Consider the following 25,457-nt stretch of genomic DNA (forward strand, 5'->3'; position numbering starts at 1 on the left):
TGAAGTGTCTCCGTCTCTGTTTCGCTTCCTTTCATGTATTCCCTTGACCTTTTTCTGCTCCCTTCTACTGCCTCCTTTCGATTCTGTCTGCCTGATGTGCAGTCAAATCCTCTTCTATCACTCACATTATAAATGAATCAGTGCCTACTTTAGATAAGGGGAGCGATGGCTGTGTTTTTCCCGCTTCGAACCAACTCTCACAGATGACCGATCACGGCACAGTAGCCTGTTCAACTTGACATGAACTGCAGACGATGCCCCGTGGCTCTGACCTTGCATTGACAACTTGTCCTGCTTCGCTGTCTCGCAGCTAACACTCGGCCCAGGGAGGGAAGGAGAAAAGGATAAATGGAGAGAGAGAGAAGAGAAAAAAAACAAATATTCATGATGGAGGATTTAAATAATCTAGGGCTAATCTAGCAGGAAAGACACAATTCCAAAAATCATGCGCTGTCTCTGTGTATATGCACTCACCATAATTGGAGATCAGCATCTTTGCCCACCAGCGTCACCAAAACAGCCATCTGTTTGTAGCTGTATGAGAGTCAATACACAGAGCATGTAATCTAGAGTGAACGCAGCCTGTTAAGCTCTCAGAGGATTATCAATTATTTATTTTGTAGTTTTTTTTAGTGCTCCTGTTGCACAGTTCATGCACACCTCTCAAACAAAGACAAGACAAAGTCAGTGTTTGTTCTTCCCCCACTTCTTGTCTCATTCTGTTGTTTCTCTCCTCTTCTTCTTCCTTTCAGCGGCGTCCAGCTTCAGTTTTTGCCGTGCCTCCCTGGAGCACACGGTGTCCGCTGAGGAGCTGAGCTACCAGCTGCCGCGTCGCGCCGGAGGCAGCAACCTGACCTGGCACGACGGCCGCGGCCAGAAGACAGCACACACACGCACCGTCAAGCTGCTGCAGCAGCCCGGCACAGAGGGCATCCAGGTATAAAGACGCCCATACAAACAGACCAGAGGCAGTGTGGAGAAGGGTTTTTCCCTGCATGTGAATGACTTTCAAATGTGTGTTTTTTTTCTCGCCTAGGAAATAAGTCATTCAGTCTGCGAGAGACAGCTCAGAATTGGGCAGGTTGGACCATAAAAAACATGGAAAGAGAAGAAAGCTTCTGAGGCCCAGACCATACTTGGTTTCCCTGCTGTGAAATGCTTTGCGCATAATCTGTCACTGATTTTTCAAAAGGAATAAATTCCAGCCACTGGGCAATCACAGCAGCATAGGAAAAGAAAACAAGCCTTATTTTTACCACAATCTATTTTAAGAGTTTCCACTTTAATCACATTTTGCAGCTGCTTGGGGTCAGTTCAGCCAATTCCACATTTGGCTAGTGTTGTTGTTTTTTGCCATTTCAAGGCATAATTTTCCTCTTGGAATTTATGTTTTTGACTATTCTTCTTTAGCTTTTAGTATTTTTTTACTATTTTTTTTCTTTATCGTTATTTGTGATCAAGCTTTTCAGATTAATTCAAGAAGATATATAAAACCTTCAATAGCACTATGAGCTGACAAACCAAAGCAAAGTTGTGAAAGTTTCTCATCATATGTCCACTAAAAGATAAAAGATAAAACTCAAATCAGTGTCATTTCATTTGTGATTTCTTCTCATCAGGATATAAAAAAAAGACTTTTGCCATGAATTCTAACTAGAGTGACTATGTCTGACTAAGTATAACACAACTTATTTAATGTTGTAAGAAGTATTTTTAGCAGCTTAGTTGAGAAAACATTATTTCCCTTGAGGGGAGCTTTGCTGTAATTTAATATCGTCCGGCACAAATTAACTGGTAAGTCATAAAAGCTTTGTAAATTCAGAGCAGCGTGTCAGAGAAGAGAGTTGTGATGAAGCTGTCCTGACTTGGGTGGGGGAAAAGAGCCAGATAAGGCAGATAATCTGTTATCATCAGAGAGACAAGACAGAACATTTAGTGCATTGCCGTCGGTGCTGCGTGTCTAGCTGTCAAATCTCAGCAGTAACAGGAAGTCTAATGGTTTTATCTTGTACAAATGTTGGCTGGTCTCACCTGAGCCTGTCATGTTAACCACCAGAGAGAAACTGGTTATGTAATGGAGGAGAGGTACGAAATGTGTTACCTCACAACTTGTGATGTAACGTTGCTTGCACAAAGGAGCACATACTGTATAGAAAATAGACTCAGGAATACACAGTTGATTGTGTCTTTTTCTGTAAAAATCCCACGTGTGTTTATCCCCTAAGCTCAGCATAACAGAACCGACAGTGGTTATTGTTTTTGTTGAGGAATGCCTGCTTGGTGGCTCAATGTCTCAGCGGTATAATGTAAGAATAGCAGCCAGAGCATCATTTACTAGTACACATCGCTCTTCTGCAAAATGGGATCCCATCTGTGTAGCACGGGAGAGGCAGAAAGGAGGAAAATAAATCTATTTTAAGGCATTCTGCCTGTGTTTGACCTAAAGCAGCATATGACACAACAGCTTCCTTTCTCCTCACATGAAAGAGAACAGAGAGCCCAGTGGAGGTCATTTGTTTCGTCTCTCCTATGCGTTTAAGAAAGTTGGCTACTGTAAGGCTGTAAGATGTACATATGCACTGCAGGATTGTTCAATAATTCATAAAAGAGTGCCCCCTCAGCTATAAAAGCTATAAAAGGCTTAATAAAAAGACAAGTGGGAAGCTGTTTCCATGTGATTACACACAGACTGGATAATTAAACCTCCTCTATACCATGAGAAGTAAGGCTTATCATTTCCTTGTGGCAACAAGCCTCATTATGCATTATTCAACAACTGGGAGAGCAGTCCAGCTCTCTCTGATGTGTTTGTGTGGGTGTGTGTGTGTGTGTGTGTGTGTGTGTGTGTGTGTGTGTGTGTGTGTGTGTGTGTGTGTGTGAGTGTGTGTGCGCGCGCATGTGCATTCACAGAATTTCCCAATGTCCATTTTTTGCATCTGTGCTTTCAGGGATCTGTATTAATAGGCGTGCATGTGTGTTTGCAGGTTGTGTGGACTGGTGTCTGTGTGCACTGTACTCTCAGGAGTGCTGATTAGATTATTCTCCATTACACCGGCTCCCTCATTACAGCTGATGTGTGCACAAGCAGTTAAGTGAAACACAGCTCAGCCTCTGTATTTAAGGTGGGACCTGGGGAATGGTCCTTATCTGTTTAAGAAAAGCTAATAAAACACATTATGCTCCGCTATTCAAACTCCTGCACGCACGCACAAATATGTGGATGCAGACCAGACAGTCTGTGGAGACGAGAGATATAGTAACAGCACTGGTGTTCATGTGTGTGAAAACATGGCCGACATCCCCTGCATGATGTTGCAGTATTTTATTTATCAGTTTATTTGACAGGGACGATGCATGTAGGCACTGTTTCATCTAAATAAATGCAACTGTGTTTATAGTACTTCTGGCTATGGCTTATGTGCAGTCCCTGGTTAGGCTTTTAAGGAATAAAACAAAGTTCTGATCAAGTACAGGGACGCGTAAATGGACGCAGATGTACCTATTTGAACAGTACATGCAATATTTGTAGGGGCAGCTGTGGCTGAGAAGGTAGAACGGGTCGTCCAGTAATCAGAAGGTAGCTGGGTTGATTCCTCAGAACCCCCGGCTGCAAGTCGAAGTATCCTTGAGCAAATTGCTCCTGATGAGGGGGTCGGCACCTTGGCAAACCAACCAACAAACGGACACAAGCAAAGAAATGACTTCCTTGGTGGAGGTAATAAGGCTGATTGCTGCACTAGAGGGTGTAAAGTTGGTGTTTAAACCAAGTTGATTTGTTCTGTAAACAGGCGAAATGATGCCACCGGCAGCCACAAACTTAATAACAGCCAACTAAATGATTTGTTAAAATAAAGGTTATATTCTCATTTGTGTTGCTACATTGCTGCAGGTGGACCTGTATGCAGACTTACCGCTAATGGGATTTTTCCAAATAATGACTCATTGTGTACTTGGCGCACCCTCTGTGCTATCCCTGAATTGGCTGTTGTTTGGGTAGCCAGATGGGGTGAGAGGAGGGGTCTGTGGTCGGCTCATTTCGCTGTCTGACACACAGATTGCGGGTGAACCTTTAGATGAGACTGGGGAATAGGTGAAATAACAGAGACGCAATTTAGAAAGCAACAGCGCACTGTGCCTTCTTTCCCGACATCAGAACCAAGCCTGTTACAGGAAGTAAGGCCCTTATTTCTCTAATTTGCCATGCTGGGTGGGCGAATGAGAAAGAGCAGTCTGTGATTATTTTTCCCTCCTCATTACAGAACACAGCGGCTGACCTTTTCAGCTGACACCGTCACGAAGCTGGGAACTGAACAGGGAAAACACACACAAATACACACCACAGGGCCTTGTAACTTGAACCACTCCTTCAACTCAGTATGACACACTTTAGATTTTTAAGGTAGTCGTCTCCAGTCAAGCTCATTATTTTAGCCACACAAATGGATCAGAATATGGGATCCTCTGTTAGTTACTCTTGTTGTGAACCTTCTGCTTTGGTAATTAAATGATGCCATTAAGCTAACAAACTCACCCAAATGTGCACTGACATCAACAAGGTGTCAGTATGTTGCTCTACGTCATATATCCACCAACATGCATACATAATATCCAGACTGAAATATCTGAACAGCTTTTGGATAGATTGCCTTGAAACTATACACAGGCATTCATGGTCCCCAGAGGATGAGACCTCCTAACTGTGATGATCCTTGACTTTTCCACTATAGAGCTAGAGCTAAATTTTCTCTTTACCAATGAAATATCTTAACGTCTACTGAAAGGATTGGCACAACGTTTTGTACAGACATTCATGGTCCCCAGAGGATGAGACCTTCTAACTGTGACATCCACGGTGCCCAGAGGATGACTCCTACTGACTGCTGTGATGCCCTGACTTTTCCCGTAGTGCCTTTATGAGGAGGAGATTTGAAGTTTTGAGTGAAATGTTTTAACTACTGGATGGATTGCTATGAAATTTGATTCAGATAATCACATCCCCTTAAGGATGTTTCTAATCACTATGCTGGTCTCCTGACCCGGCACCATCGTCAGATCAGAAGCTCAATTTGTCCAATGATATGGTTTGTGATCAAAAACCTGCTCAACTGAGCTAAAACTGCCATTCACCCTCTGCTGCCCTTTGTAGAAAATGTTAGCATCCTAACACAAGCATATACGGTAGTGAGCATCAAGCGCCTGCTTGATGTTAGCATTGTTGTTATAAATCTGAATTGTGTCTTTGAATAGTTCATTGCGGATATGCCTCTGATCGGGGGCTTTTCGTTGGCGATCTCCAAAAACCTTTAGTATTTTTATTTGCCTGAACTTTTTCAAAACTTTAATCCCAATCATTTTTTGTCATATGTCACTGAAGGTAATGAGAAATTGCATATTTTCTGGAGGGACTTTTCAGAAGCATTACCTCAGAAGCATTACCTCAGAGGCATTACCTCAGAAGCAGTGCCTCGGTAACAGATGGCCGTGCTGGTGCAGTGATGATGCAGTGGAGAACAGAGGTTTGAAAGGCACAGCAGAGAGAAAAAAAATAAGAGAACTGCTGGGCTGCGAGGCAGAAATGCTTTAGCCTGTATTGTCCTTGTCCTGCCACTTAGTGATGCCTTGCTCTGTCCGAGACACATGTTTGATTCATGCTACATAGAAAGCTTCCCATCTGGTCCTTTGTCCTCCCACTCAAAGTCTGCTTACATGTCTCACATGAGTGCAAGACGTTTACAAACTCCGAGTCCCGAGGAAAGCCAGAGTTGAAAGATGCCAACTCAGGCCAACAGACCTACACACACTCTTTTGTACAGGAAGAGTCAAGTAGATGATCAGAAAAGAGACATTTTCAGAACCACAATGACACACTCAAACACACACATGCACAAGGCTAGACTGAGCAGTGGGAGACACAAGAGGCCTAAGTGAGGCTACAGACACTGCCAGGGACAAGGGGGAGGATTCGGTGTTACCGAGCGGAGCGGGATGAGAAGTACGATGAAATGAGAAGAGAGGCAGAGAGGTGTGAAGAAGATATAAAGGATCATGTGTCAGGATCTGTCAGGGTCTCTGAGATACGGGGAGACAGATTGAAGATCTGACTCCGATGACAGCAGAGCAAGCGATAGATGGGTACAGTAGATGGAGAGATAGAAAAAGAGAGTTGTGAGGTGAGACAGCAGAGCACACAGAGAAGATAGAGGAGGAGTGTTTAGTATCCTGTGGAGAAATAAAGTGACAGCAAGAAAAGATGCAGAGAGGGGAAGGCAGGTGTGAGGTACAGGACATGATGTGCTGATTATAAAACATAGATTCACTCACTCACACACACACACACATTCAGATTTCTACTGCTAATTGGCGTGGCATCATTGATCAATCTCAAGCAGGGTGTGAATGTGCAGAGACAGAGGAAGGCATAGGAAGAGAGGCGTTATTGGTCACAAAGAGTGAATTTTAAGGATTCCCCACGCTCCCCTGACTTTTGGCTAATCCCCGCCTCAGAAACTCTGAGAGGCAGGGCATGCACCCACACTCAAAAACACAGAGACAGAGAGAGCAACACAGGCACTTCTATAGACAAAAAGTAGCTCGGTGCACAGGAGTCAAGGCAGAAGAGCGATCGAAGGGAGGAAACAAGAAAGGGAGGACAGGGAGGGAGGAGGGCTAGTGTCAGGCAGGCAGAGGATAAAATTTATGAGGAGCAAGCAGGGAGCGGGGGGGTAAGAGACATGATAGAACAAAGTAAGCAGGGAAGGACAAATAAGCTGTTCGAGGATACAAACAGAATGATCAATAGAGAAGTGCAGAGAGGGAAAGTCAGAGTATGTGGAGTAGGAAGAGGATAAAGGATGTGAGGAAGCAAGACGGCAGAGAAGTTGTTTCTTCAACACAGCAATTATAAGAGAGTTATAAGGGAAGATCCTACCTTCATATACACAAAGATACAAAGCTATGAAGCTACAACTAGTTTGCATAATGAGCAGGAAACAGCTAGCCTGGTTATGGCCACAAGATACAAGCTATTCCTCTTACCTGCACCTTTAAAGGTGCAAAATGTAAGAATTGGCCACGCGTTGAGTTCGTACTCCAAACAAATGTGGGTAACTACATTAACTACATATAACTGCTGCTAACACTTAGCTACTTAGCTCAGTTAGCCGTGCAGAGGGTGGTCTGAACTAGGAGCTCTGAGCAGTTTGAGAAAGGACGATATCTGATATAGATATCTATACAACTAAATACAAAGACTTTTAAGACCTGACTCCAAAATTTGTATTTCGTCACATTCTTTTGACACCATAAGTTAATTTTTTAATGTTTTGACATCTTGATTCTTACATATAGCACCTTTAAAGTGTAAAAATCCAAGTCCTTCACAAAAAAAATCCATGTTCCAGCAGCATTAATGTCTCATTTTTCATATGTACACAGCTACAAATTGTTACATAGAGCCCCCTTAAAGGTAATTTGATAAGAATGTATGTAAACATGAAAAAGACATACTCAAATATTTCCATTTTAAATCCCAGTTATATAAGCACCAGTTAAATATGCTTGACTTTAGGGGGACTTTAACTTTCTTTCCCAGAGATTTTTGGTGCTGACTACAACATATCACTGCATATCCATTACCTTCCCCTCTTTCCCTTCATCCCCTCTGTCCTCCACCTCTCATTAGACTTCCGCTGCACATACAGCCTTCCCTTTGCCTCTGCCTCCCCTTCCCCGCAGCGCCATCTCCCCCCCCCCACCTCTCCTGTACTTAATAAATGAGGGAGCTCCTCCCGCTGGACAGAAGTAGGTCTCGGGAGGAGTGGGGGAGGTAGTAAAGAGTGAATGGGGACGGCAGAGAACTGGCCAGAGGAGATACAGTCTGATGGATGGCCGAAGAGCAGTGCGGGCGGAGAGAGGGAGGAAGAGGAGAGAAGGAGGGATGATGGGAAGCTATCGTTCCATTTCCCCTTCTGTCTGGCTTCTTGACGGCGAAGGCCATTATTCACTCAAAGAGTACCCCACTCCCCTGCGCACTGTCTCCTCTTTCTTTTTGTCATTCTTTGTCTGTCTTTGTAGTTCATTCAGTTTCCCGTGACATACACTGCACGGTTAAATAACTGTCAAATAATGTGTGTCATGAAATATGCAGAGATCTGTATCTATTTCCCAGAATTGTTATGGCTACTGAATTATGCCTCAGTGGATCTAAAGCACTTTATTTTATTGCTTCTGTGGTGATGCAATGCCATGTAGCTCAGTCACTATTTAAGATAAGGTATTGCAGATGGTTGCATCAACACTATTTTAAAATGTGTTTTATTAAACATGTATGTCCCTGGATTATTATGAATCTTGAAACTTTTATATATATATATAGCCTAATGTTTCTTTTTCAATTGTGCAAACTAATAAACAAAGTAGAAAGAGAGTGCTTTGAAAGTAGTTGAAGAGGCCTGTTTATTTGTATTTTGGAAAATATGCTTATGTCTGTATAGGGTAAACGTGAGTGTACAGCTATCAGCCAGTTAGCCTAGCGTAGCATAAAGACTGGAAACAATAGGAAACAGCGAGCTCGGCTCTGTTTACAAGAAGCCAGTCAAGCTCTTTCCCTGTTCCCACCTTTATAATTACTGTACGGATATGAGAGTGGTGACCATCTCCTCAGGCGCATTTCCCAGAATGTTGCTTTAATAAACAATATGTGAAAGTGAGATGGCCTTTAGCTCATTTGCTCCCATATTGTAAACACCAAATTACCAAACACCTTTCTGTTTGGTGATGAGAGTGCAAACAGCAGGTCCCGTTGCCTTTGACTTGGTTTGCACAAAGATCTATTTGTCTTCATAAATTTATCACCCTTAATGATTGCCCAGGCCTTCGCAGCCTCCACTCACTCTAATATTTGTACAGCTATGCCAATATGAGGCCTGAAGAGACGATAGGGACTAAATCAGCAGGACTGTAGCCTCACTGCGGGAACACGTTATGGCTATCCAAAGATGAGGGAGCATTTTGATCCTCTCTTGTCCACACTCGCTCCCAACTCAATCACAATTAATGATGGGGGCCGGCAGTAAATTTGGGTTATTAAAATGGCTTCGGTGCTCCATTGAGTCGAGTTAGAAGCATGTGTGCAATTAGGAAACGAACAAAGACACTGGAGCGGAGCTATGGAGTTGTTTTCAATTAAGGCCTACAAAGCAGAACGCACTTAGCCGATGGATCAGCCAGAACTTGATAGGGCTGATTGGTTTAAACTGACAGCAGTAGATCTCGTTACAGCATCAGGCAAAGACGTAACAGTTATAAACCTGTGTCCGTCACATATTGACATGTGAAGGTGTTCTGGGAGCCTGTCTCTGTGCCATTAACGAGAAGCAGCGGGGAGAACATTGGCCATTAAGCTACAAGAGTGTGTGCAAGTTGCATTTGTGTGTATGACATTTCAGCATACATAATCGCATTAAATGCAGTCGGTTATGGAGTGGAACGTCTGGCAGCAGTTCTGTGTTTTTCTGTTGAAAATCAGCCAAAGCCTTTGTTGTTGGAGTTGGCTCAGTCAGAGCATGAATGAATGGATTAGATATGAGAGTACGTCCCACAAGAGAGAGAGAGGGCTGAGGGGACAAGGAGTGGTTGTGTTCTCAGCCCATATGAACTGTTTGTGACTCTATTAACGTCCGTATTAATTCCCCGCACATGGCCGTGACACAAAGAAAAGCCGAGCTGCTGTCTGACGACGGTCGGGGTCAGAGGGACGTGTAAGAAATTAACTGTAAGAGAAATGAAGATGTGCGCTCACATAGTTGAAAGATACAGATGACAGAATCAAACAAATGCCGCGCTGACTGACTGCATAATGAAGGTACTGCTGTCAGGAGAAATTACCTCTGGAAGAAGAGCAGACCAGCCACAATACTACACCGACACAATATAGAATGTAATTACCACATCGGGGTGTGTTGTTGACAGAGGGGCGAGGTGCCACATGTGTGGGAGAATGTGGTGAAATAGCAGCTTTACGTTCGCCTCTCTAAATTAGGGTTTAAAGGTGAAAAACTGTCTGCTCCTGTTTAATCAAAGAACAGCATCTGTTTGCCCTCCCGTGCCTACGAGCTTTTAAACCGTATGTTCGCTGTTCATTTGGGCAACGTTTGAGCTCATTATGCGAGTTCCATTTGTTTTACACGAGGGGAGACTGTAACCTTTTGCAAAGATTTTAAGCAGTTAAAGATAAGGTGCGCTCTTTCTCACACAGCCTCACGCTTCAGGCAACACACGATACTGTACAGACCCTTAATAAGCTGTCTTCCATTACATGACTCTATTTGCACTCTGCACATTTTCTACGTGCGATTCACCACACTACCAGGAGGGATTTTGTTGCGAGCTGTAGCATTAGCACACATCATCCCAGCTAATTTCAAATTAATGAGAAAATCCAGCGTGTTGTATATTTAAGTAAGCTGCTGTGGAGCAATTACAGTGTGATTATCTGAAAAAAGGCAATAAAAAAAAGCGATGTTCCAACTTGCATTGTATATTACCTCAGGGAATTAAAACACAAATAAACACAGACACACACACACACACACACACACACACAGACATACACACACTGGCTCCCTTCTTGCTAATACTGCACCTACACACAGTGCTTCCATGAAGTTATTATAAAGTTGCTTCTTGTGTGTTTTCCAGTTGCGTCCGGGCGAAGCCTTCACTGTGTATCACACCAGTCCGACTCTGTCCAGTCTGTCCAAACCTGTGGTGCTGTGGACTCAGCAGGACGTCTGCAAGTGGCTTAAGAAACACTGTCCTCACAACTACCTGACCTATGTAGAGGCCTTCTCCCATCACGCCATCACAGGTACCGTACACAGCACATCAAGTTGCATGAAACCACTGATAAGGTTACCTTTGTGCATGTCATCTGTACCATAGTGACATTTTGTAAAATATTATTGCATGTTTATGACTTGACGTCCATATTTCGAGGAGGAGGGGATCAGAGCCACCGATAGTCTTGCTCATGCACAGAACAAGATGATCTCCTCAGGCCCCTCCAGCAGAATATTTTAAGGGTTAGAGAGCCCTTTTGGGCCCTCCAGTGACCCCTGAGACAACTGGCCTGGTGTTCAGTGTTCCCCCTCTGTCTGCGGCAAGAAGGCTTTTTTTAAGTTTTGTTTTTGGCAATGGGGGGACGACACACACAGCAAAGGTACAAGCACCATGGCACCCCACAAGGCAAGAAGGCTGTCAATTTTGATGAGAGGTAACGACACCACTGCATATTTGAAAAAACTGTGTATTTAACAAGATCTCGGGAAATCTCCTGCTGTGTCTGTGGCGACTAAAGCAGCTATATTTTTAGGCAAAAGTGATCATTTCCTGATCTAATTTGCCTAAACCTAACCAGACCATAAGCACAGTATTGTCACACAAAATATTGAAAGCTGAAGCCAAAGAAACATAAAGTTGCAGCGTAAATTGTTGCAAAGTTTTCAGACACTTGACGGTGACATGCATCGATACATCGTTCATTGACCTCTGCCCCTTTTAATAAGCACAGCAGCGATGCTCCTATAGACTAAGACATTGCAAACCAATACCATAAAAGGCTTACCGAGTGTCACACGAGTTTTATTTTTAGGTTCGTGGTTCCACAGCTTAGCTTTTTCAACTGGAAACAGGTTTACACCCAAATCTCTCCAAAGGAGATTTAAAAGGCATTCATGTGAGGTAACGAAAGGAGTGCAGCCTATTTTGGGAGAAGAAAGGGAAAGCTGCGGAAAAAATGGAAATTGTGGGTTATCGTGTTTCGAGTTCAAACAACACCCCCACCCACGTACACACACGTTTGTTCGTCGCGAGCCCACCCAAATGCATGCAAGAGCGCATAAACCACGACACCCATGAGCAGGTGCATATAAATGTACTCACAGACACAAATACACATTTATTCACACACCTCCCCAGCCTTGACAGACCAGACGGTAGAACAGTTTCTTCTTTCTCTCAGAAGACAGATTGCTGCTTTGTGCCGTGGGGTCAGCCACCACTCACTTACATTAGCACGCAGACAAACACACACAGGCGCACGCAGACACATACACACACACGCACTGGTTTCAGGGTTAACAAAGCAGCCGCCGTCACAGATACAGCGGCTCTGATCTGATCATTTTTATTTATGTATTCTCAAACGGAGAGAAGGAGACAGAGCTCGGCTTGGATATAATTATCCTTGTGTATTCACTTGCTGATGTCCAGCTGGATTCCGTTTCGCCTCGTTTTTTTAGCTCCTGTGTTTTCTTGTGCAAATGTTGGGCGAATATGTCTTTTTTGTTGTGGATGCATATGGAGAGTATCAGAAAATCACATCACTAAAAACAAGTCTGCTGTGTTTTTCATACCGGAAAGATGCAGAATCTCGCCAACGGTGGAGAAATGGATTCTGAGTCTATATCATCTTAGTTCAGTGACCCAACAGTAATTGCGTTTCTCAGTGGCGGCATCATTTCAGTGGAACAAGATGCCTGAGGAGACCAGTGCAGCTTATTCAGGGTTTCTTGCTTTTACATAAAATACACACTATCGTCTTTTGTCCTTTTGTATCCATTTTATCACGACTGTTGGTATTGTTGTGTCTGGTTTTATTCCAATAGTTGTTCGTAATAGTAGATAAAATGTAGATGATTCAGGTCGGCTCAGGTTAGAAGCAGGATTCAGACCGTCAGACTGTGTGCAATGTGATTAGAATACTTTTCCATCACCAAGTTTGTGATGAATAAAGTCTCCTATACTGTATTACACCTGTGATTTCTCCTCCTTTTAGTAGTATATCATAGGTGTAGTCAGGAGATTTGTTAATTTTTAACAGGTGGACCCCCCGGCTAGAGAACATTAAGATCCAAGATGAAACTGACAGAACGGCAGGATGATAAAAATGTCCAGTTATTTCCTCCAGAACATTATAATTTCTAACTTGGATCATGATTCAATGCCATACAAAATATTTTATTTCCTGTTCCCTCAGTCAGATTTGAGTCTAGCAGTGGCCATCACAATGCCACTTTTAATAATCACCATGGTCTTATATATGACCTCAGCTGATTTTTGGGAAGACTTGATGTGTAAGACTCCATTGTTGATTAAAAGTACTGTTTTCGCCGACTCGTCTCTCATCTGTGTGTCTGACTCGAATCATAATGCTGAACAACAGATTTGAGTGGCTTAGTAGCATCAATCAGAGTGATTTACAACGCATGCAATTGGTCTCCGAGTTTCCTGGGCCGTTAGCGCTGTAAAGGCTAGAAAAGCTGTGCCAGTTAAAATAGAAAGGCTCTGTCAAAATGTAATAATTATCTGTAATTCATCAGTCATTGGTCCGGATAGGATGACGTCTTTGTCAGCAGTCTGAGTGACTTTGGGGGCGATGGAGAGGGATTGTAGGTTAACAAAGCGGATGCATTTTGGTCATTTGGCTTCTCAAATTGTCTGCTTGGTGTATCTGAAAGGGGTATTTAGCCTGATAAGTTATTTTACATTTTGAATGTAGTATAAAGCCTTTTGTGGCTCAAGAGGAAGCTGCATGTAACCTGATAAAGTGCCTTCAGTGAAGTCACTTAGTGGCTCAGCTGCATTGTGGGTAACTTGGGCAGCAGGTTTTGAAAAGCATCCGCTGGTCTCACATTGCACTTGTATAATAATGTTGGACTCATTATGGACAGTTTAAAAACAAAACATCAACATCAATACAGCACAACCTGAGAGAGATATCACCTCATTCTTCTTCTTTTTCGAAACCTGGCAGCTACATTACCCATAATGCAAATTAGCTGCTGACTGACATCACATCACTTACAAACAGCTTTCTCTGGAGCCACAAAAGACTTTTTTCACATATGCAGTAGTACTCTCCAAGACCCTTTAACACACTTTTTAATGTGTTAAATTAGTGGAGTATATGTATTAAAAGAGCAAAAGTGTGCTTCACTGCTCATGAGAGCAACTTTTTAATTGCGAAAAAGAACAAATGTCTTATTCCATCATTCAGAAGTTACATATTGTTGCTTTAAGGATCTGAAGTTGTGTCCTGTAATGAGTAATAAGTCGGATTATGCTCCAGTACTGGCAGATTGTGGAAGTTACACGCCTCACAGTGAAAACGGACGCATAGTGTGTTTGTGATTTAGTGACAGAAGCCTGGTTTTCAACTAGTATCAGTGAAGGGATCTTTAACTAGATGAGTTCTCAGAAAAATGGTCATGCCAGGTGTTTTTCTTCTTTTTCTAGATGCATTACTTTTTTGCTGCTGTTGTCTACGTTCTGTTCACACTGTGATAAGAAATTGCCAGCGTGCTGTAGGTCAGCAGGTTCGAAGACTTCAGCTGTCAGACAGTCGATAAACTGTCACCTGCTGTCCTCGGCTCATGTGCAGATACTTTCTCATGGCTGCAAGCTTTATAGAAGCATTTACAGACTAAGATGTGAGACCTCCAGATGTGATCTTGATTGCATTCCAGCTGTTGATGCCTGGATTGTAATTATCCTTTTTTTTCCTTTGTCAAGGTAATATATCGATGCAGGTCACAATTGTACAGCGGCTGTGAATTACAGATGAGACAGATAGGAGGGAGGAACACACAGCATAGAACGTATACTGAAGGTGAAGTAAAGTTAATATATGTGGCTGCAGGGTGACATACTTACCTTATTGTTACTGTATAAACAACCAGTGTAATACAGTTTGCCTCCAGGGGCAGCCTGGACTGGACTGGTCTGCTATCAAAGGTTTAATCTAAAGGTTGTTCTTTCATAAGGAAGTCTTTAGCTTCGTCCCTCCTGGATAGCTTTTCAGACAGTCTTAAGTGTCATTACTGTCCTAGTCAGGGTGGAACTGCTTCCCATTTGCCCACAGACATTGTTAATAAGCAATTTATTTTGAAGCCAAATTGAGAAAAGCGAACAGCTTTTGTTTTTGTGTCTCTTTTCTCCCTTTGACAGCACTACTTTCCCTATCTGCAGGCAATTATTAGGAGCTGTATTAAGTCTGTCTGAGGGGAATTGATTTGAGCTCCATTCATCTGCTTTGTCTCATTTGTACACACGCACACACACACACACACACACATGCACACCCAGACCAAGGACAGTGGTTTTTCTAGGACATACTGGTACTGCTGTTGTGAAGCACACACAAGGGGGCTGTAGGGGAGATGGAGTGAAGAGGTTGATGAGTGTGTACGTGGCGAAGTGTGTGTAAAAAGATTACTGAAACTGAGCACAAAATAAATGGAAAATTATGGTTGTTGTATTCCCCAAGACGGTTGTGCTCACATGAAATGGGTTGTTCCACTCTGTGTGCTAGAAACAGAGAGCACCTGGACTCTGAGGGAAAGTAAATAATGTGCCTTTAAACCACATGTACACACACATACACATATCCATTAAACCATGATGAAAGCTAACGGGTTTGTCATGGCTTTGTCTCCCAGGGAGTGGAGACGTGCCCACAGTAGAGGTAGCTATTGTCTGTATTGTTCCAGCCCATCTGGTTGCAAGACAAGGGCTGGCTGACAGTTATGTTCTCATTTGGCTTGCTATAGCTTGAGTGAGAGCTATATATCATATCTCAAAGACTAAACGTATCTCAAAGAGTTGGGTTGAGAAACAAAAATCATAATTATAACTGCTTCCTGATGAAACGTTCAGCAGTCCGTCTGCTGCCCACAAAGAATCAATCACTTTACTTAACAAAAGCTTTGCTAACAAAAGTTTCCTCGGTGTTGTGTCCCGAGACGAAATAAACTGGTCTTCATAACCAAAACTTGACTTCTTCAGTTGCTCCTCCTGAGATTGAGATTCAATACTGAATTTCTTATTACGTTCAATGTTTATTTTTTTTCAAGCTGAAATCCTACTTCAGTTTACCTCCAGAGGTATATGCGTAAACTGCGATATGAACAGCCAGGCAGCAACATAAAAGAAGAAAACGGAAGAAGAGGCGGAGCTGCAGTTTGTTTTGTAAGAGTGCAATGGTCAGCGGATGAGTCATACATTTGAAAACATGGAAAGACTGTCTAGAAATCCAGCAGTTGAAACTGATGTGGGGAAAAAAAGGTTCCTGCAGTGGACTATGAAAGTGTTAAAGGGCCATTATACATCGACAGAAGTTGCTTGTCGGCTGATCAAAGAGCTTCAGAAACCCCCTCCACCCACATCTTAATGATATTTGAATTAGGGGCCTCTGTACCAACAATTTCTCCAATTTTCTGTAAACCAGCAATCCAGCTTTTTCACCCACTTCACACAGCGATTGCTGGCAGGGTTTGAACCGTGAGCCTTCTGTTTTTAATTCTTTACACAATTATTTATGTCAATTTCTATTTGTACAATTACAGTACATGCTATCTCAAAATGCGCGTTGTTATCGAGTTTAAACCGACCCAGTACACCAGACTACATGTTAGACCGGTTGCATTTACGTGCACCCAACAGAAGATTTTAATTTAATTTCTTAACACATTATGTAAATGATTGCAACAGGAATAAAGGTGCAAAAACAAGTTTCTCTTCAGTTAAATCACAGCACATGCAAGAAATGCCATTAAGCTCAATTGTTTTAAAAAATAAACAGCTTAAATTCACCCCACCTCTGTGTGTGGCTGTTCAGCACAACTATAAATACTCATTGTGTTAGTATCAGTTTTAGGGAACGTGGGCAAAGAACTGATGCAGTGCTATCACTTTACATTTTACCAGTTCTTCTAAGGTAATGATGTTGGGAATACTATAGCTTGGGGCATGTTACATTAGTTTTTACAGATGGTTTCAGAGGCACTTAGCTCAGGCATTGGGTCCACTGAGGATCACAACAGACCTGCCTCTGTCCCACCATTACGCGCAGATCTGTTCTCTGCCCTACAGCATTTAATGAAACATGACTTTTGACTCTTTATGAAGGGTATTTATATTTCATGGGCTCAGAAAAACGACAAAGGAGTCTAATTATCCTTTCATTTACTAATTGTCTCTTCTCTTTGTGTTAATTTCTGGCCTTCTTCTCTTCTCTTGAACTCTGAAAGACATGCTTATTAGCTGCTGTGGCTAAATAAAGGCAGAACAAACATGCTTTAATGATTGTGTCCCATTAGCTAGATGAGAGAGAAAGCCTGAGAGAGACACTGTTTATTATCTGTCTGAAGCATGCACATACTATACATGCATGCATATATAAGTTGGGGGACTTTGCCTCTGCAGTGCATTCATTATGCGCAGGTACTGTACAGAAACAGAGGGAAAGACAGAGATACAGAGGGTGTACTGATGTCTGCTGGAAGGAAATGGGAATGAATGGAATGAAATGGAGAGTGAGCTGCATGAGTAATGAGTCTAATTATGATTTGGGCTGCTGCAGGTATGATGGATTCCTCTTCTGTCTGCAGTGGTGAAGGACATAGCTCCCTCACCTTTAGTAACTATCGTGTGTGTGTGAGAGAGAGCGACTGTATTACCACATGTGCATGTTCAAGTTTTTCATATTTCCTTTGTGTTTGTGTAAGCAACTTGGTTGTAAAAGCTGTTTACTGTGGGTAATGGTATGTTAAATGTGTGTCCCCACGGGTCAACTGCCAAACTCTGTAGTAAAACTCAGCCAGCCTGAGCCACTGAGCCATCCTCCCCATGCCAGCCCCTTTACTGTTAGCGACTGGAAGGCTGCTGTACTAAACAGGAAATGAACACCTTACTCTTGGAAATAATACGCCGACTGAACAATATAAATGCACCTTGCCTATGTGCACAGAAAATGTCATATATACAGTTGCAAACATGTTCTCAGCACATGCAGTAGATTAGTTAAAGTCTTATATCCCCGTGAAAGGCATGTCTGTGAAGCATGGGAGATATAATATGGCAGATATTGATTGACGTCTGCGGTAGCCAAAATTGCTAAATGTGTGTTATGCATGCTACTGTGCCGAGTCAGTGTATAGGACCGCGAACTAGCTAACGATAGCAACCTTTAGCAGCAGTTTGATAGCAGTAGTGTGACCTCAGCAACAAGTAAAGCTATCTGTCCAGAGTTTTGCAGACATATTATGACAGCGTGTACTTTTCTAGTAAGTCACAAATTCTAAATTAAAAATACCTACAAAACAACTTTTTTTTTTACCATTGTTGGCCTGATACTGGTGTATAGGTGAGATATAGAGAAAGATAAACATGGATTTTGACTACATAGAAACTTGAAAATGTAGAATCAGTTTTAAGAGGGGGTGTCTGGTGAAAAAAAATATTGTCGAACACCAGGGAGTTAAATCTATCTTCAGTGTAACTCTATCTGTAGTCTAGGGGGATTTGATCCTACATCCAGTGTGGAGAGCTAATCAAAGTGAGTCTGTTTACCGCTGTTTCACACCGGGCTGTTCATGAATAAAATTAGCAATCATCTGGTTCACTGAAATGACAAAATGAAACTGAACGAAATTGATCAGCCCCTATTGGTAATAATAATTGCGGGGAAAGATGTTCTAAATTAGCGGAAAACCTGATCCATGTACCCCTCCTCCACCTGACAGGACGGGCGTTGCTGCGTCTGAACGGGGAGAAGCTGGAGAGGATGGGAATCGTCCAGGAGACGCTGAGGCAGGAGGTCCTCCAACAAGTCCTCCAGCTGCAGGTCAGAGAAGAGGTCCGCAACTTGCAGCTCCTTAGTAGAAGTAAGTAATAACATGGTGTGTGTGTGTGTGTGAGAGAGAGAGCACCCATGTTTCTGTGTGTTTCTATGAGTAATTGTGTTTTTGTGAGAAAAGGGGGAAGATAAAGAAAGTGACAAACAGGCGGAGAGCAGTCTGGTTTGGTTAAATTGGAAGGAGGCAGTCTGAGACCACGCATGCCTGCTGGGACAAACGTGGAGTTGGACATCAAATTGTTTGTGGCTGTGTGCGATTTTATTGATGGCAGCTCTTGATTTGCTGCCCTGCCTCTGAATGATGACTTCGGTAAACACTTTTATTATCTACCTATCAATAAACTGGCTCAGTCAATCACTGCTGACCTGGTTTCAGAGGTTTGATGGTGCTTGCTTCTTGCAAGCCTGTTGTGGCTGTTGTAGAGGTTGTTGTAGGTGGTTGTTTTCTGTGTTCATTGATTGCTACGAGTAATCAAAGTGAAATGTCCACACAATTACCTTTCCCTAGAATTGAAAATGAAATGCTCTTCAGTTTTGCAACAAAATGTTCTCTGCGAATAAATACTACATACAGTAGGGTCGAAAAACACTAGTCAAAATGCTTCTTTATCGCAGTTACAAATGATAATATACAGTTTGAGGGAAAAGTTGAATCTTGTAAAAATGTTCATGAATTTCAGAATATCTTAGTATGTAGTTTTAGCTGAAAACATTTATTAAACTGTACTAAAACCAACAAAACGATGTGAGTTGTGTTGTTGAGATGTCTACTGAAGTAAGCACGCTAACCAGCTAACCCTGGTCCTTCCCAGTCCAAAGCTCCTTCCCTGGTTATCTCACCTTCCAGTCCGGACTGCTAGCTTCACAGCTAATGGAGATAACTGGCTAACAGCAGCTGACATTAGCAGCAGTGAGCTGTAACTCAGCAATATGTTGGTCCCTAGTTGTTTTGAGTATGTTTCTGAGAAAGCAAAGCATTTTGGGACATCCCATGAGGCTTTGAATAAAATAGTGCTGTGATAACATGAGTCATCAGGTTTTACACAAACTTGTGGGGTCCATGCCTGCTTGAGCATATGCTGCCATAAAAGCATAGATATTCAGCAATTCATGGACATTTTTTCAAAGATTCAACTTTTTATTAAAATTGTTGAGCTAAATTTATCACTTGTAAAGAAATAAATAGTGTCATGCTCGAAACAAATGCAAAATCGACGTACTCTGACTGGTGTCTCAGATTTATGGGTCTCAGACTACTGATTGATCAAAAGAAAAATCCTCCAAATTCATGTATTGCAAATATGAAATTTTTTTTGGAACTCTTCAATGTTTATACACCCTAATAAAGGCATATTTAAGGTTTCAATAGGTGAAATGTTTCTTTTTTCATGATTTCGTATTCAGAACGAAATGCACTGAGCACCTTCCAGCTATTTCACTCCTTTGTTTTCCTTTGGGCACCACAGTCTTCAAGATCATGACCTACATTCAGCTGCAGCAGAATCCTGGCTGAGCTCATGTCACCAGTGAGAGGGGATCTGCAGCACTTAAGGGAAATTGCAGCGTGCTTGTTGCTTCAGTTGTCCCCAATGCGCTGCCTAGTAATTCAGTTCTCAAACAAGGAGGGAAAAGCGTCTGGAGGTTTTACTGTTCTCGTCTTATTCATGTCGCAGCCTGAAGAGCACAACCATTTCTGCAAGAAAAGGGAAAAGAAACCGCATAACCATTTTCTCTAAATGGTCCACTCTCCTGTGACATAAGTGGGTCAGACCAAAAAAGAATATTTTGTTAGTTCAGGCAGAGCAATGGACTTGTGCCATCAAATGATCATTAAGAGCTGGTGGTGTGAGGGCTCTTACAATCAGCCGCTACACTCAAACAACTGAATGAAGTGGTCTTTGCAATCCAACAAGCTCACACTCTCACTCTCTGATCATTCATGCAAGAGAGTTTTCACCGACGTAAGTGCCTGACAGAAATTATATAAATAACTCTGGGTTTGATGCCCGTTATAATATTTCTTTGGACCCAACTTTAGGACCTGAAAGTGTTTTTGTAGACACAACATCAACTGCGTATCTGAGCCACAAATTTGGTGAGAGTACCACAATCCCACTGTGATATGAAAAGCGTGTGAGAGAGGGAGACATATAAATGTAAGTGAAATAAAAGATGGAGCAAATGCGGGATCCATCAATAAGGCTTAGAAATGGGCTCCCGACTGTAAGATGGCATTTGAAAATATAATAATCTGAAGTCACTGAATAGCTCAGTAAAATAGTTTTAAACAGAGCATTTTCAAAAGCTACACAGGAAAATAAACTTTAAGCACCGAAAAACCAAACAACCCTCCTTGAGCTAGTGGTGATAGAAACAGATCAGCACTGCGAAGCAACAGGTGAACTGAATATCTTTTGGATATCGCTTGTTCTGACTTTTGAGATTATCTTTTGACATTTGGCAAGAGAGTGAGAGGAAACATAACAGGGATGAAATGGGGATGATATGCGACAAAGGGACTTGATCAGAGTCAAACCAGGGATGTCACAGCTGCTTTAACCAGTGGATGACCAGGATACTCAAACTTTTACGACATACATGCCAACCAAGCATGTTGAATTGAATTAAACTGGATTAAATTGGAAGATGGAATGCAATTTACTGGTAAGGAGACATAATTTAATTGCTGTTGGACACTTCTATTAATAGAGCAATGCTAATGTAATTTGCCAGTTCACCAGGCTCTGACTTTAAGCTATAAGGGCAAGCTAATTTGGTGGCCTCATAAAACACCTGAGGCTCACAGGGGTGGAGGGTATTCAGAGGTGATAAAGGCAGAACAGGGTGGTAAGCATCTGGAGTGATAATGGGGCTTGCTTCAGTGCTGAAAATTAAATGAGAAGTGTGATGAGGTGGTGTTAAGGTGGTAGATGAGGGCAGAGGTGATGAAGGTCTGAGTGTGGACTGGAGCATTAAAAAAACTGTTTAGCATTAAATGTCAGTCCTGACACTTCAGTTCAGTTCAAAGTTCATGCAGTCTCACCCAAGCGTCTGCATCTCAGCATATTCTTTCAGACAACTTGACCTCGACGTGAATGAGGTCGCAAAAAAGTTCAGTCTGTTGGCATGAAATTTCTCTTAACAAGTGAAATATCTTGACAACAACTGGATAGATTGCCATGAACTTGGGACAGACATTTATGGTCCCCAGAGGATGAACCCTCCTGACTTTGATGATCCTCTAGCATTTCCTGTAGTGCCTCCTCCAGGTTGACATTTTTGTTTTTTAGTGAAATGTCTCAACAACTGTTGGATGGATTGCCATTAAATTTGGTAGATATACATGATGCCCTGAGAGGGGAACCCTAACAACTTTGATGATCCACTGACTTTTCTTTTAGTGCCACCAGCAAGTCAAATGATCACATATGTATGTTGGGAAATATGTTAACATGTACTTGATGGATTGCCACGTAAATTTTGTACAGACATTCATGGTCCCCAGAGGATGAAGCCCATTGACTCTGATTGTCCTCTAACTTTTACTCTAGTGCCACCATGAGGTTGGCATTTTTGTTTTTTAATGAAATGTCTCAACAGCTGTTGGATTGCTTCCATTACAATTTGGTAGATATGCATGGTGCCCAGAAGATGAACCCTAATGACTTTTCACTACATTATTATAAATGTAGTGAAATATGGTAACATGTACATGATGGATTGCCACGTACATTTTTTTACAGACATTCATGGTCAACAGAGGATTAAGCCCATTGACTTTGATGATCTTCCAACTTTTCCTCTTGAGCAACCATGAGGTTGGCTGAATGAAATATCTCAACAGCTATTGGATGGATTACCATGAAATTGAAAACACATGTTCAGGATCCTCACAGAATGATTTATGAGTGGTCTTTTGCTGAAATTCACATCAGCCCCGGTAGTTATTGTGTTTGGTGCTAATTACAAAATGTTAGTATGCTAACACGCTTAAGCATACCTCCAAAATATCAGCATGTTGGCATTGTCCTTGTTAGCATGTTCAAGATGTTCACATTTGGCTAAAAACACTGGTGTGCCTGAGTGCAGCCTCACAGAGCTACTAGCATGGCCGCAGACTCCTGCACTCCTCCACTTCCATGGAGAGAAGGTACTGATTTTATGACGAGCAAATTGTAGGTGATACTGTATGTGTGGAGAAGCATAGTGATGGTGGAAAGGACAGATGAGAGCTAGAGGTGAGGAAGAAAGAGCTGAAGAGTGGCTAATGCACCTGCAGGATTTGCTGTCAAGCTCATGTTTAAGAAGCAGCGCACAGGCTGTTGGTTCATGCTTTACTCCACTCAACCCTAACACACCCGTCCAGCTATTTTCCCAGAGCGACTCTACCAATACATTTACAATTCTGGTGTGATTTAGTAAAGCCGTGTGTCATACCGCCTTGTCAGTTCTGATCTAGCTGCAATAGATTTACCAAAAATTAAATATTGATCTCACAATAACTGTTGAAAAGAGGATGAAAATTCGAATAAGGCTGAATGTGATGGGAGTTTGTCTGTGAACAGAGCCATGACAGCACAGTATAACACGACCCTAACAAGACCCTCGTATTATTCACACCAGCAGCTTTGTAAAATGTTTCCATAAGTGATTTCTTAAACCTTTACGAGCAATAACAGCCCTCTCTGTGTCTCTCTTTTGTAAAAAAAGTAAAACATTTGAGACAAAATTAAAAGGGCGAATGATAGAAAAGAGTGCAGAAACACCTGAAGGATAAGATTTAAAAAGGGATAGAGCAGAAAAGGAAGAATAGCAAGCAATAAAAAAATGAGGGCACGGATTGAAGGTGAGATGTTTAAAGGATAGAGGAAAAATACAGAGGATGAAATCAACAGATCACAGAGATAGAGAAATGAGGCGGGCGAGGAGGTTAATGAAGGAACATGGATAGCGAAAGAAAGCTTCTGATAGGTCTGATAGCTCCTTTATTCCCTGGCTGTGGGGCCCTACTTTCTGCTTCATGCTAATCTGTCTGAAGCAGGCTCACTTGCTCAAAGCACTGTAATAGCATTTCACACTCAACATGGAATCACATTACTTCTGTTGCAAATTATTGTTGAAAATGTTGTTCTCCACACAATACCCGAGGAAAAAATGAGTTCAAAATAGGACGTGTCTGTGACTAAAAGAGATAGTGATATTTTTTGGTTTCACAGAAAATGCAGAAAGTTGTTTATGCAGCTCAGCTCTGTGTTTTACCGACAATTTGATTAGTAAATGGAATGATTCTTGGGAACGGATTTAACAACGGAATTAAATTTGTATTAAAGGGCAGTCCACAGATTTTACACATAAAGGTCAGCTCACTCATCACGTCGAGGACTACGCAGCCCTCAGAAAAAAATAGAGTGGCGACGCTGTGTAATGCCCCTGTGAACATACATTACCTCCGTGTGGTGTTTCATGTGCAAGCTACTCATCAGACATGGAAGAAATGCAGAGACACTCCTTACAAGTACTTCAACAGGTCATTGTCAATACAGAAATGAAAATAAGTACATACAAGAGACCTGCTTGAGATGGGATCACACCAGCCGCGATGCCCGTCAGGCTGTTCCAACCCATGAGTATCACATTATAACATGAGTCCTCAGTGCTGATGTGTTGGATCACACTTATGTTCAAACTTCATTTTGATCTCAACTTCACGCCTGTAAAGTTTCATGACTGCATCAACACAAATGTAGGCCAAGGGCGCAAAATGTGGGGAGGGCGAACCCCATACTTCCAGCCTTGCTCAGACCGTGCCCAACTTCAAACTCAAGCTTCATACCGATCTCAACCACACACCTGTGAAGTCTGTAACTGTGTCTTGCACGGTTGGGATGCTATCGCGCTGACAAAAATCTGGCCGCTGACAGGCAAATAAACACCTGCCAGAGCACTCAAAATGGCATTTGTGTTAGTCCCCGCTGCAATAAGTATCTCCAGGACCGCACTTAGACTGCCATAATGACACACAGACTCACAAGGCGTAAATATTACCTGCCGACGCTGTTGAGGCTAGTGACAAGTACACCTCACAAGTATAATTGATGTGTGCTATGAACCCTATAAGTATAATATATTAGATAATGTTGGAAGCTTTCTAAAGGCAGAAATAATAACCCATTTTCTTGAATTAGTCTTTAAACAGAAAATATTTGACATAATTGACACAAATTGTAAGGTGCAGAGATGGAAACATGCTTTTGAGTTGCGTTATGGAAATTGTAGGATGCAGCATCTTTGGAGCTTGGCCCGTAGTAAGGACTAAAAGTCAGGATATCTCGGTCTCTGCTGCGCCAACTTTTATTATCCATTGTATCAGCTCACTCACAAGTCCCTCTTTATGGAAGCGTAATACTAAATCTGGGTTGCTCTTTTTAAGTTGAATTTAAATGTGTTTTGTTCTCAGTAACAGTCGAAAAGTAACACTTTTTCCCCCTTCCCTAATGAACAGACACATCAGTATATTTTATCAGAGCTGCCAGATAGTTCTCACTGACTTCTTAATAAGCACCACAGAATACATGAAGGGAACCATGATTTTATGAACGTGATCATTTAAACAACACACAGCACTGCGTTGTAGACTTTTAGGCGCTTTGGAGGAATTTCTCATGGACTCATGGAGAAGAGAAAAAATTAGGTTAATAAAAAACCTTGATTAAGAAAAAAGTGTCATGTTGCGCTTAAAGCTTTTTGAATGTTATCCCCTTTT

At 42.1% G+C, this 25,457-nt stretch overlaps 1 protein-coding gene across 2 annotated transcripts in view; it reads left to right on the forward strand.

The window, feature by feature from the left end:
- The window catches only part of LOC311265641 (sterile alpha motif domain-containing protein 10-like), a 51,869-nt gene that overhangs the window by 21,686 nt on the left and 4,726 nt on the right, over nucleotides 1-25,457 (forward strand). For both annotated transcript variants that reach the window (XM_084367523.1, XM_084367524.1), the window contains 3 exons: nucleotides 753-937; nucleotides 10,699-10,867; nucleotides 18,582-18,722. In XM_084367523.1, the coding sequence (XP_084223649.1) occupies nucleotides 753-937; nucleotides 10,699-10,867; nucleotides 18,582-18,722 (495 nt within the window). The remainder of the gene's footprint in view (nucleotides 1-752; nucleotides 938-10,698; nucleotides 10,868-18,581; nucleotides 18,723-25,457) is intronic.

This window comes from Pagrus pagrus, assembly GCF_965226575.1.
Source record: "Pagrus pagrus genome assembly, chromosome: 11".
Taxonomy (NCBI): domain Eukaryota; kingdom Metazoa; phylum Chordata; class Actinopteri; order Spariformes; family Sparidae; genus Pagrus; species Pagrus pagrus.